The following is a 14437-nucleotide window of genomic DNA, read 5'->3' as shown; positions in this document are numbered from 1 at the left end:
CAGCTTGTCACAGGCAAGTAGTGCTTGTGACTGGGCAGAGCATGCTGTTTTGATCAAGACTGACCATGACTGCATTTCAGACAAGCCCCCCCCCCCCCCCCCCCCCCCCACCTCCCCAAACTTGTCCTACCAATGCTGCACAAAAAACTGAGGTTTCATTGACAAGAAAGATTCCCTATCAACTCTTGCACATACAAAGTACTGGGGTGAATAAGTTTTGCTTCCATCCTTAGCCTGGCGTTTCTCCCATGGTGCGGCCAGGGGGGGGAGGTGGGGGGGGGGGGGGGGAGGAAGACTATTTGGAGTCTTATTTCTTGGCATTGAAGTTAGACCTTGACTGCTTAAAGACTGCTGGTGTTTGACCACCAGCAAGGTACGACATACTACACTTCACTTCAAGGCATGTCATCCGCCCTGATGCCACCCACTCTGACCACGGGCCCTCCCCACAGGCACCACCCAGCTGCAGCAAAGGCCATCTGGCAGAATGGCCATTGCTGGGAGTCCCGATGCCCCAGGGTGCCTGACATTTACTACTCGGCATATGTGGCGAGTTAATGGTGCATGCATCAACAGAGCGATCCCTGTGTGGTCAGAGGGCAATAACCAACAGGGTACATGGCGGCCCCACCACGGCAGATGAGCTACCACGCTGGATATCAGATCAGGTGCAAATAAGCTACGAAGTCCATTATCGTCGACAGCGCAGAAAGCAATACTGTGCAGAGGATGGAGGAAGATGCACCCAGGAGGGTGACCTCGCCCAACAGCTTGAGAATGAGCGGAAGTGCAGATCCATGTTAACGAAGGATGTGAGTAGTCTCAGCGCACGATAGACACTATGCAGCATGTAAGGCATCCTTCCCCAATTGGCTTGCTCTTTGGAAAAGTTTTGAAAAATAGTGCTCAAACCCTACAGGGGACCATCACAAAGGCCGAAACATGTGAGACTCCTTTTAGTCACCTCTTATGACGGGCAGGAATACCTTGGGCCTATTCTAACCCCCTGACCTGCCAGGAGGAGGAGGAGGGGGGGGGGGGGGGGAGCTACTGCTCTCCTCTGTTTCTGCTGCAGAGGGAGTACACAGCACACACAAGAAGCTGTTCCTCAGTCCAGGAGAGAGAGAGAGAGAGAGAGAGAGAGAGAGAGAGAGAGAGAGAGAGAGAGAGAGAGAGAGAGAGGGGCAGGCTCATGAATAACTAATTATGTTCAGGATACCACTTAAAACCATTACTGAATAAAGATATATAGTCTACTCACACCCGTTTTCAATGCACAAAATTAACCAACTAAGTTCTTACAGCTGGTGATGCTAGATATTATCAGGAATGAAAAACACAATCTTTGTGCAATTTGTTGATTTAGTATTGCACAGGTGTGATATCCGCTGGTGCAGATGCTGAGGTTTACAAAGATTTCACACAATGCTTAATGCCTATTATATTTTATTATACATTAGTCATACATGCAGTGTTTTAGTGCAATAAAATTCAGATTCACATTTAAAAATAAAGTTTAAAAATATCCACAGTCATGTGTAAAGCTAACAAAATAAAATGTAATTAAACAATTTCTTAACTTAATAAATCAAAGAAGGAAAAAACATTACTACTAAAAACTTAAAACTAAGTTACCAAGGTTTTGTGTTGCAAGCAAAACCTTTTCAACAATGACTCTTGACAAGTTTATTAAAAGAAAAAGCACTACTGATACTAGAGCTTCAAAACAGTAATTCAACTTCACCTTCAGATTTAATTTCCTTGGTTAATTTCTCAAGGTACATAATTATCTGATCAGCATCATTATCAGATTCCAAGTTTATTTCCTTCAGTTTTGTCAAAGTTTCTATTGCTTCAGCTGATACAGTATGTGGCACTTCATACCTGCTCCCAAGCTTTTCTTTTAACCACTCATGTGGGAACTGCAATATTAAACAGATTCATATCAAACAATTACACATCAATTTTTTGTTTTGTTTTAAAAACATTAATGCTTTAAAAAATTACTTAAAATAATGTTTGAGGGAATAACGTGGCCACTGAGACCAGGGCACTGATGGTTTTACTGCCGTCATACTCGTGATCAGTTAACACATGCGGAAAGAAAAGTCCGAATGCACACAGGCTAAGGACACACTAACACTTATTTTTCTTTGGTCCATGGAACAGGTCACAATGTATCTCATGACAAGGCATATGTCAACAAACTATCTCAACAGAGTGTTTGTGCATACAGTTTAATCAGGAAAGCACAAGGCAATGAGACTGGTGCTTAACAGCAAAGTAATTACAGATTTAGTCACCACACATTTGTAGTCTAGATCACTCAAAGTAGGTGATTTGGACTGCACTGATGAAGATCCAATGTCATGAAATGGTATCAACAAAAATGATCAGAAATTATGCCAACTCCGCAATGTAATGACTAATGAAAACATGTGCTAGCCCAGGACTGGAGAGAGTGCTAAAAAACTTCACTATCAAATTCCAAGATATGTCTTTAAGGGAACAGATCATTAAACTGGAACATACTATATGCCTCAGCCGACATAAGCACCAGTAACAGTACCAAACGAGAGGCCCAGTAACTGCTGCAGTTCAAACAATTTATTTCCTACTTAAGTAGACATTAGAATAGGGCTTAACAGCCTTGAGTCTGTAAATATGTGAGAGAAGACTTTATGAAGAGAAAAACTGGAAGTATGCTTATCAGCAAGGTTTTGTGCCATCCAAACGGTTCTGTGGAGATAGTGTTCAGCAGCACCCTTTTACGTAGTAGTGTAGTGTAGTGTAGAACGTAAATTCTCTGCAATCTGTGACTATAGGAGCATGGGACCCTACAATGGACAAGATGCCATTGGTTGGAATAGTGAAAAGGGTGTCACTGATATCACGTCTGGAGTACTCCATTTGCAAGACTACAAACCTTACATTATGCCTCACTGATAACCTGCTTTCAGTGTCCCATCGACAATTTTGAGGTGCTGTAAGCCATTTTTAAATAATTCAACACAACGCCACCCAAGTTAATTTTCAAATTCATGCACATCCATTAGTAACGGTCACAGTATATTGTCGTCATAAAACAAGTCTGCAGTCCACATGGATTGATGCCTACCTTAAATAAATGAGATGTTATTCATAAAACACAAACTGAGCAAATCAACCGATTGTATAGTGTGGACTGACTGATAAGTGACTGGTAACTGCTTGTATTGCTTGTTTTAGAAACACATAAGAAGGATTTTTGAAAACAAAACACAAAGTTAACACCTTTACAATATTAGCATTAAAGGTAAGAATATGTATGTATGTGTGTATGTATATATCTAAAAACAAAGATGATGTGACTTACCAAATGAAAGTGCTGGCAGGTCGACAGACACACAAACATACACAAACATACACACAAAATTCAAGCTTTCGCAACAAACTGTTGCCTCATCAGGAAAGAGGGAAGGAGAGGGGAAGACGAAAGGAAGTGGGTTTTAAAGGAGAGGGTAAGGAGTCATTCCAATCCCGGGAGCGGATGGATATGTGCGTGTGTGCGAGTGTATACCTGTCCTTTTTTCCCCCTAAGGTAAGTCTTTCCGCTCCCGGGATTGGAATGACTCCTTACCCTCTCCTTTAAAACCCACTTCCTTTCGTCTTCCCCTCTCCTTCCCTCTTTCCTGATGAGGCAACAGTTTGTTGCGAAAGCTTGAATTTTGTGTGTATGTTTGTGTTTGTTTGTGTGTCTGTCGACCTGCCAGCACTTTCATTTGGTAAGTCACATCATCTTTGTTTTTAGATATATATTTCCTACGTGGAATGTTTCCCTCTATTATAACCATATGTGTGTATGTATGAAGATATGTACAAACACAGTGAGTGCCATGCCTGTAATATTTAGTTTCTGATAACAGTTTTTTTACCAACAATCAACTTACAGAAATATAATTCCTCTGTGCAGGTTCTTAAACCACACTCACTCAGCTGAATCCGTCAGCTGACTTTTTGTGGCAATAGTGGAAAAACGGTACTGAAATTATTCTCATTGCTATCACAGGTGCTGCAAACACTGTTGCGGCCATTGTTTAATGATGTGATCATTTCCCCTGCTGAATTTTTCAAAACAGCTCGGCTCTGCCACTTTTTTCCCCACAATGCACTGCTTAAGATGTGGCTCTTGGGCTTCAGCGGTAACTTTCTTAACAGCTTCAATGTTGAGTGTTTCGATTGCAGATTAATTTTTCTTTTAATTTTTTTTCTCAGCTACACAACCTTCAGTCTGGGCCCATATCTATTATAAAGGGTTGAAATGGCAGTGTTAATGTGACAGCCAAATTTCTGTACACCAAATCACCTATTTCACACCTGGAAAAGTTATTAACTCCACGAGATCCACCTTTTTAAGATTATCACTTACTTTGAAGGCAGTCAGTCATCTCCTCCTTTCACTTTGCCACGGCAGGTATCTTGTTAACTACCGGCTGATTCAGAGGAGTATCAGGAACAAGTGCCAACATTCATACATTAGTATTAGAGAGTCTAAGAACCACTCCACTTTGTGATACTCTCCTGAATTTTTTGCTTTAAAAAGTTTAGGAGGAAACCTTATGGGTTCACTCAGAAGAGTATGTCTGCCTTCCTTACCAGACACAGTCACCTGTGTCACGAGTCGAACCACTAACATTCACCCCACAGATTTGCCTTATGAATTAGAATAGCCATCCCGCTGGTCACCCATCAGCAGCTTAAGGCCATAGATACGTCTACTGTGAAAACCCAAGGTTATGTAGAACTAAGTAGTGTCCCACTCCCCTACGTGTAGTAATCTGCAGAGTGTCAGACATTCCTTTACGGCAATCTTAAGCATGGGGGTATATCACTTCCTCAGCAAATTGATGTATTGTCGTAGTCTGCTTATCCACACGTTTCCCCTGATTTGCCAGATTCCTCTTCTTTCCCACATATTTGCTTGTCAATCTTCACAGCAGTCTCTTTACATTCAAACCTGCAGTAGCTCTTGCAACCAACATGTTAACCCATTCACATACACTGATTAGTGCAGCTGTTGTGCAGTTCTCCACATTATGGTACAGTGACGAGTACACTGTTTGAAGAAATGTTGATGACTTGCCTGTTGTTCATCCAACTGTTAGTTTTAAAACTTGTGAACTTTACGCAATAATTTGAGCTTAAGTGCATTTAGCCTGTGTTTCAGGAGCCAAATACACGACAATTTAGCTCACCCTTACAAAGCAGAAGCAGCAAGAAAAACAAAAACATTTGGTAAAAATATTGTTATTCCTATCACAAACCTATTCTCAATAGTCATATGCAAATGGTTGAATTGACAGAAGTGGGCTACTATTTTTTCTTTGTTGAAGTAGGCAACTAACATGCAAACAGTTTCTCTCAAATGACATACAGCAATCCCCTGGCCAAGAGAATGATGTCTATGTAACTTTTTAACTGGCTGCCTGAAACAGAAGAACAACGCAGCATGCAGCAAGTATTTTCGTGGTGGTGGTGGTGGTGGTGGTGGTGGTGGTGGAGGGGTTCCACAGTATGACAACTGTGGGTTGTTGCTCTGGCTACAGATCTCATGAGATTGGCTGAACATGTTTTGTGCACCCAGCATGAGCCTCACCTTACCACTTTGTAAATACTAAAGTAAATTTGAAGAGTTATATCTTATCAAACTGCCACCACTAAACTTTCAAAGTGGTCCTAACAAATTGTGCAAAACATAAAATGAGGCCCAATACTGCTCTAATAAAACCATCACTATATGTAAGAGCTGACGATAATTTGGGTTGAGGGGACGCTCGACATCACAGTCATCAGCGCCCTGACTAAAAGACAACATGCAAATCTCATTGGTGGGGATGAAGGCTGTCCCCACATGCGGAGCAGTTTATAATGTATTAAAGTCTGCCATCCTTCCCCACCAGTTTAGGGATGAGGCCTGACAGTTCACACAAAATTTCACCACTCTTAACACTGGTATCAGTATCTGCGAGGATGGTGGACAGATCTCCAGCAAGACCGAGGGCTGCCCTAATATCAGCATACAGAACACACGTAGCCACAATATGCTGAACTGAAAGCGGTATGCCACAAACTTCACAGAATGGTGGATCCTCCCACTAGAGGAGGATGCTATGTGTGAACGGGCTATGCCCAATGCACACTTCGGTAAGCAAAACCTCCTTCCAGTGACGAGGCTGCCAAAGTCTGCAAGCCTTTGTGGTCAATTTGAGCGACAGTAGTTTGTTGTCTGTCACCTGCAACCATTGGCGCATGATGCATCTGTCAGATAATGGCGTGCAACAGGATGGGGCATTGACTGGCAGCACCATCCCAACATGCTTCCTTGGCAGCTTTGTCAGCCATGTCGTGACCCTGTATCCCAATGTGGCAGGTACCCAGCAAAAGATCACCACCATGCCATGGCGTTGGAGCTGCTGTAAGGAGTCATGGATGAGCTGAATCAGCGGGTCTACGAGATACATTTGGTGAAGTGCTTGCAGTGCAATAAGTGTGTCAGAACAGACAAGAAAACTCTTGCGGTAATGTCTGAACCCTCTCCAGTGCCATCAGAATGCCATTTAACTCTGCATCATAATTTGTAAATTGTTCAGGAAGATACACTTTAAAAACCCTATCAGGGAAAACAACAGAACAACCGAGAGTATTCCTCTGCTAGGATCCATCTGTATAAATAACAATAAAGCTATGGTACATACTTAAAATGGACGAAAACAAAAGCTGTAAAATCCAAATCTGGATTACAACTTTTCATGTATTGTGTCAAGCTTAAAATCACTGAGCCTCTGAAGACACCAAGGTGGCAGTGAGTTACATCCGTGGGTGTGTATTTTCATGCCTGAGAGATCCAGATCCTTGAGACAGTCTGTAGCACGTATACCAAATGGTTGGATCACTTGAGGTCAATTCCTGAACAGTCGTTGGAAGATGCGTTGGATCACTGAACTACATGCCAATGACTGAGGTGGCAAATTTTCAGTGCCTGTTGAGCAAAAAGGCTATGTTGCTGAATGCAGAGTGGTGGTTCACAGACTGAACTGGGCTGGTCCAAAAGGCTCCAGTCGATATCCGAATGCACTCATGGTGGACAGCATCTAACATGCGGAGGTAGGAAGGACGGGCCGATCCGTAGACCATGCTGCCATAGTCTAAGTGTGATTGAACAAGTGCCCTATAAAACTGCAGGAGGTGGGACCTGTCAGCTCCCCAAGCTTTTCCACCAAGTCATTTCAAAATGTTCAACAACTGGAAGCTCTTTGTAAGTCTTTCAGGTGTGGGAGCCATGTTAATACCAAGTCAAATAATAAACCTAAAAAGCACATAGTGTCTTGAAAACATAAAATACGGTCCCCCACTGTAAGCTCTGGTTGGTTAAAACTCAACAAGCACTATCAAAATTGACACAGAGTCTTCTCAGGTGAGAACTGAAAACCAGTTGTCTGGGCCCAGGTTTCCAGCCTCTTAATGGTCAGCTGTAGCTGCGTCATCGTCGTCGTAAGATCAGAGGAAGAGTAGAAGATTGCAAAGTCATCCACGAACAAAGATCATTTGACAGGGCTCCTGACGGCAGACGAAATGCCATTGATAGCGATGGCAAAAAATGTGACACCGAGGACACTGCCCTGGGGCACACAATTCTCCCGAACATAGCAATCAGACATGGCATCGCCAATGGGATAAGGAAAACGCCAGTTCTCGAGAAAGGATTGGATCAGGGCCCTGATGATCAATCAACAGTAGTCATTCCACCAAGGTACAGGCCTGGGGATGGACTCAGTGGCAGCCCTATGGATCTCATGAGGGATATGGGCCACTGCCTCCTGTGCACAGTCCATTTGTTCAAAAATAGCCTGTTGACTGTACTGTAACCAATTTTCCCTTTTATCATCCACCTGCGTGGTCTCCTGTTGGCCACAGTCCTAGTCTGCAGATGGATCCACACTGTGAAGTAGTCACTAGAATGTAAATCTGGAGCCATTTCCCACTGAACTGAGTCTGCAATAGCTGGAAAACAAAAACAAAGGTCAATAGCTGAAAAAGACCCTGTAGCTGTGGAAAAGTGAGTCATCTAACCCACATTCAGAAGTCAGATATTCTCAGAATGGGCAAGTCACTCGATCATCCGACCCCTGGAGCAAGTAGTAGCTCAGCCACACAGCACATTGTGGGCCTTGAAGTCCCCCACAAGGAGGAATGGGCATGGGAGTGCTTGGAACAGGTCTGCAGTGTGTGTGCGCATCCAAAGAGTCATAGTACAGGGTGAGAGAACTTTCACAGCAATTGCTTGCATGGTCATGGTAAGAGGGATAGGAGAGGAGAGGCATCTCATCAAGGAAAATAGCCACTCCAGCTTTAGCCCTGTCTCCAGTAGTATCGTCCTTCCTATATATGTGGTAGCCTCATAATGCAGGTGTGTCTGGCTTTAAGAAGTGTTTCTTGTAAGCAGATGCAGAAAGGTTTCTCCTGGACCAGCAGCTGCAATGCTTCCAAATTTGAGCAATATCCATTCAAATTCCACTGCAACACAGAAGTTCCTGTGGAAGCTATTGGTTAGCGATGGTGGTTCTTTTCTTTATTCCTCGGAGGTGGTTATTTACCAGAGAGGTCAGGGGGAATGTTAGCCAGTTCCGTGCTCTCTGGTTTCTCTGGCAATCCATATCCTCAAGAGCATAGTCTCCATCAGAAAGTGAGAGAGCTAGTCAATCCAAAGGTTTACCTACAACTTCCTTGGACTTAGAACTACTTTTCAAAGGATGTTTTCTTTACTGACAGGAGGAGGCAGTTGCCTGGGCTGTGGGGATGGCTTAGTTTGCTTCTGATGTTGTGGAGTGGTATGTGGCTTAGGTGGTAAGCCTACTTCTGACGGCTTCCGAACGACATCAGTTGCAAGTGGAGCATTCACAGGGACCCCACGACACAGTCCCACAGGGACCCCACGACACAGTCCCACAGGGACCCCACGACACAGTCCCACAGGGACCCCACGACACAGTCCCACAGGGACCCCACGACAGTCCCACAGGGACCCCACGACACAGTCCCACAGGGACCCCACGACACAGTCCCACAGGGACCCCACGACACAGTCCCACAGGGACCCCACGACACAGTCCCACAGGGACCCCACGACACAGTCCCACAGGGACCCCACGACACAGTCCCACAGGGACCCCACGACACAGTCCCACAGGGACCCCACGACACAGTCCCACAGGGACCCCACGACACAGTCCCACAGGGACCCCACGACACAGTCCCACAGGGACCCCACGACACAGTCCCACAGGGACCCCACGACACAGTCCCACAGGGACCCCACGACACAGTCCCACAGGGACCCCACGAGACTTGAGGGAAACTACTGTCGACACAGGCAGAGGCCTGCATGCCTGAGCAAGCCTTATACAACTGGGGGGCCAGCAGGTGCCCCAGAGTTTGCTCCCTAAAGACTGTTTTACCTCGACATCATTTGCCTCCTCAGCACAAAGCACACCTTGAGGATGAGGTTTTTTTTATAAAGGTGTGTACCTTCTTCACAGTGCAGGTGGTGAGGCCAAGACCCCCATTCTCTGAAACACACAACATAACCGCTGGTCCACCGCATGGTCGTCGCTGAAGTATTGCCAGAGCTTACGGTGACAGGACTGGTGGCACTTACCAGTCTCCAGCTCAGGAACCCCGAGGTCGCCAAGCCCCTACTCAGCGAATGAATGCTGAGCCCCTGATGGGCGCACGTCTAAAGCCAATTAACTTATCACTAGAAGCTATGTGGGTACCATCATATAAAAGAGACACATGGGAGCCAATGGGAAGCTGGCTGAGGAATAAAGAAAGAGAATGTAAAATAAGGAAAACTGTATCCGAGGAGAGCCAGCAAGTAAGTATCAGACTACAAATCCAAAGATAAAGAGTTCAATCCTGAGTGACTTCCGACAATGTCGTCTTAAAATAAAAAAGTCAAGCTGCACTGTGGTTTGGAGTACACAGTAAAATGCAGGTCCCATGTGGAGTTTCACTTGTTTGTTTCTAAATATTGGAAACATTTTGGGCAGATTAATGGTACTTTTTTCATGTTTTCTGCAGCTCGTTCTTTTACATTTCTCACAGATGTCATAGGTCTTATTTGCTCTGTGCATTCTAATCTGACAAGTCTTTCACCTCTATCTGTCCAATGCTACAGCCACTTTGTTCAATAGTCTTTCTTGCTGTTCAATAGTCTTTCTTGCTCCTAACCCACCTTACATGATTCCCCATTCACGAGTCTGTTTACCAACTGAAGAATTAACACCTTTTTCAAGTAATTTTTGTTTCTTTGGTTGTAGATGATCCACACATTCATTGCTGCCATGTCTAAGATGTTGTGAAATACATTAATTGTTCATCTCCTGTAAGAAACTTTAGTAGAATATTTAAAAATCATTTGATCATGTCTACACCATATTATGCAGAATTACAAAAGGTAATTTTATTTTACAGGTCCATCTTCATCAAAAATTTTTATATTTACTTTGACTGGTTTTGGCAACTGCCCTCTTCAAATCTGTTACAAAAACAGGAAGGTGTAACCAACTGACCTAGTTTGCTGACAATCTATAAAAGTCCTGGTGCTACATAAGAAAGATAAAATGTTTGCATGTATACCAGCTAGACATACCCTAAAATATTCTGATGTAGTATCAACATCAAAATAAACATGTAGGTACATAGTTAAGTGCTGGTAATGATCAGAGTGCGTCTGGTATTTATACAAGGAAACCGAGGCTTAGCTGTTAGTTTCAAGACAATTACGGGATATAGGTTAAAATTTTTGTTCTTCATGCAATTAGGAGTTTCTCCTAAGTCTTGATCATTGTTCCTACTGTGGTCATTTTCTTCTGTTGTGGTTTCTTGTGAGACTGAAGCAATGTGAAGTTGTCTGTTGTCACATTTGGTTGTCTGGATGGGCTAACTTCTTACCAAGGTATGGGAAGGTATTGAAATTTACTCTTTGCCATGTCTGCAGCTATTCAAGACACAAGTTCATATTTGTCAGATCTGTTTGGTATAAATTGTGTAAACCTGCACCTTGCTTCACTTGGAGATAACTAGTCATTAATTGTAATATTTTTGACACATTGGTAACAGCAGAAGATGTTTTGTACAAGCTTGTTCCGTACAGCGTCTGTCCAGTCTGTCATAAATAAAGATTACTTAATGTAAGCAGCTATTTGGTGTGTGCACTCTAACAATCACATAAAGATCACTAATTACAGTAACACCAAGGCATTTACACAGTCTTTTTTCCTCTACTCCATATATGAGTGGAACAGAAAAAATCCTTAGTAACTGGTGCAATGGAATGTACCCCCTGCTATGCACTTCAGTGATTTGCAGGGTAAAGCTGTAGATATATATGTAAGGATTAGTATTTAGCCTTTACTGGGATTTCATGTTTTAACAGCTCTACATCCATCAATGGCACATTGTGCTGCAATGTTGGTATTACTCCACAATAATTTACCAGTTGATCATACTGAGGTTATTCGATTATTACTATTTTTGTCCGATTTGGATTGTAAAGGAATGTGAAACTCCCCATCCCATGTGGAGACCAGTGATGGCACTGTGTGCAAATCACTGCCAATGTTTTCTTTATTTTAGTTAAAGAAGTTGTTGCAACAATTACACTTTGCCAATTAATGATCGTCCTGTCTGTCGAAAAACAGCTAGCACTTGTTCTGCCTAAAATGTTGTACAAAATAGGAGCAGAGAGAATTTATTGTTTATAAGCTGAAAGTGTTTGTGAGATATTTATGTAGGAGCAAGCCCAGATTTCAACGAAAGGCTCCTCCCCCCCCCCCACCCCCCCCACCCACTTCCATGTCTAATACTTACTAAACCGAGATGATTGTAGGGAAAATATTAGCCTCTGATATGTCTTTTCAGTAGTTGCAGGGGCAACAGTCTGGATGATTGACTGATCTGGCCTTTTAACACTAACCAAAACAGCCTTGCTGTGCTGGTACTGCGAACGGCTGAAAGCAAGGGGAAACTACGGCCGTAATTTTTCCCGAGGGCATGCAGCTTTACTGTATGATTAAATGATGATGGCGTCCTCTTGGGTAAAATATTCCGGAGGTAAAATAGTCCCCCATTCGGATCTCCAGGAGGGGACTACTCAAGAGGATGTCGTTATCAGGAGAAAGAAAACTGGCGTTCTACGGATCTGAGCATGGAATGTCAGATCCCTTAATCGGGCAGGTAGGTTAGAAAATTTAAAAAGAGAAATGGATAGGTTAAAGTTAGATATAGTGGGAATTAGTGAAGTTCAGTGGCAGGAGGAACAAGACTTCCGGTCAGGTGACTACAGGGTTATAAATACAAAATCAAATAGAGGTAATGCAGGAGTCAGTTTAATAATGAATAAAAAAAATAGGAGTGCGAGTAAGCTACTACAAACAGCATAGTGAACGCATTATTGTGCGCAAGATAGACACAAAGCCCATGCCTACTACAGTAGTACAAATTTATATGCCAACTAGCTATCCAGATGAAGAAGAAATTGAAGAAATGTATGATGAAATAAAAGAAATGATTCAGATAGTGAAGGGAGACGAAAATTTAATAGTCATGGGTGACAAATCCGGTAGTAGGAAAAGGGAGATAAGGAAACGTAGTAGGTGAATATGGATTGGGGCTAAGAAATGAAAGAGGAAGCCGCCTGATAGAATTTTGCACAGAGCACCACCTACTCATAGCTAACACTTGGTTCAAGAATCATAAAAAAAGGTTGTATACATGGAAGAAGCCTGGAGATACCGACAGGTTTCAGACAGATTACATAATGTTAAGACAGATTTAGGAACCAGGTTTTAAATTGTAAGACATTTCCAGGGGCAGATGTGGACTCTGACCACAATCTATTGGTTATGAACTGTAGATTAAAACTGAAGAAACTGCAAAAAGGTGGGAATTTAAAGAGATGGGACCTGGATAAACTGAAAGAACCAGAGGTTGTACAGAGTTTCAGGGAGAGCATAAGGGAACAATTGACAGGAATGGGGGAAAGAAATACAGTAGAAGAAGAATGGGTAGCTTTGAGAGATGAAGTAGTGAAGGCAGCAGAGGATCAAGAAGGTAAAAAGATGAGGGCTAGTAGAAATCCTTGGGTGACAGAAGAAATATTGAATTTAATTGATGAAAGGAGAAAATATAAAAATGCAGTAAATGAAGCAGGCAAAAAGGAATACAAACATATCAAAAATGAGATCGACAGGAAGTGCAAAATGGCTAAGCAGGGATGGCTAGAGGACAAATGTAAGGATGCAGAGGTTATCTCACTAGGGGTAAGATAGATACTGCCTACAGGAAAACTAAAGAGACCTTTGGAGAACAGAGAACCACTTGCATGAATATCAAGGGGTCAGATGGAAACCCAGTTCTAAGCAAAGAAGGGAAAGCAGAAAGGAGGAGGGAGTATACAGAGGGCCAATACAAGGGCAATGTACTTGAGGACAATATTATGGAAATGGAAGAGGATGTAGATGAAGATGAAATGTGAGATACGATACTGTGTGAAGAGTTTGACAGAGCACTGAAAGACCTGAGCCGAAACAAGGCCCCAGGAGTAGACAACATTCCATTAGAACTACTGACAACCTTGGGAGAGCCAATCCTGACAAAATTCTACCATCTGGTGAGCAAGATGTATAAGACAGGCGAAATACCCTCAGACTTCAAGAAGAATATAATAATTCCAATCCCAAAGAAAGCAGGTGCTGACAGATGTGAAAATTACGGAACAATCAGTTTAATAAGTCGCGGATGCAAAATACTAACGCATATTCTCTACAGATGAATGGAAAAACTGGTAGAAGCTGACCTCGGGGAAGATCAGTTTGGATTCCGTAGAAATGTTTGAACACGTGAGGTAATACTGACCCTACGACTTATCCTAGAAGCTAGATTAAGGAAAGGCAAACCTACGTTTCTAGCATTTGTAGACTTAGAGAAAGCTTTTGACAATGTTGACTGGAATACTCTTTCAAATTCTGAAGGTGGCAGGGGTAAAATACAGGGAGCAAAAGGCTATTTACAATTTATACAGAAACCAGATGGCAGCTATAAGAGTCGAGGGGCATGAAAGGGAAGCAGTGGTTGGTAAGGGAGTGAGACAGGGTTGCAGCCTCTCCCCGATGCTATTCAATCTGTATATTGAGCAAGCAGTGAAGGAAACAAAAGAAAAATTCAGAATAGGTATTAAAATCCATGGAGAAGAAATAAAAACTGAGGTTCGCTGATGACATTGTAATTCTGTCAGAGACAGCAAAGGACTTGGAAGAGCAGTTGAATGGAATGGTTAGTGTTTTGAAAGGAGGTTATAAGATGAACATCAACAAAAGCAAAACGAGGATAATGGAAT

At 42.9% G+C, this 14437-nt stretch overlaps 1 protein-coding gene across 1 annotated transcript in view; it reads right to left on the bottom strand.

Annotated features, from left to right (window-relative positions):
• The window catches only part of LOC124798229 (chromosome partition protein Smc-like), a 64310-nt gene that overhangs the window by 28483 nt on the left and 21390 nt on the right, over window positions 1-14437 (bottom strand). The window contains exon 3 of the mRNA XM_047261543.1: window positions 1745-1922. Coding sequence (XP_047117499.1) covers window positions 1745-1922 — 178 coding nt within the window. The remainder of the gene's footprint in view (window positions 1-1744; window positions 1923-14437) is intronic.

This window comes from Schistocerca piceifrons, chromosome 5 (genome assembly GCF_021461385.2).
Source record: "Schistocerca piceifrons isolate TAMUIC-IGC-003096 chromosome 5, iqSchPice1.1, whole genome shotgun sequence".
Taxonomy (NCBI): domain Eukaryota; kingdom Metazoa; phylum Arthropoda; class Insecta; order Orthoptera; family Acrididae; genus Schistocerca; species Schistocerca piceifrons.
The sequence above is the reverse complement of the archived record's forward strand: the minus strand, read 5'-3'. Positions and strand labels throughout refer to the sequence as shown.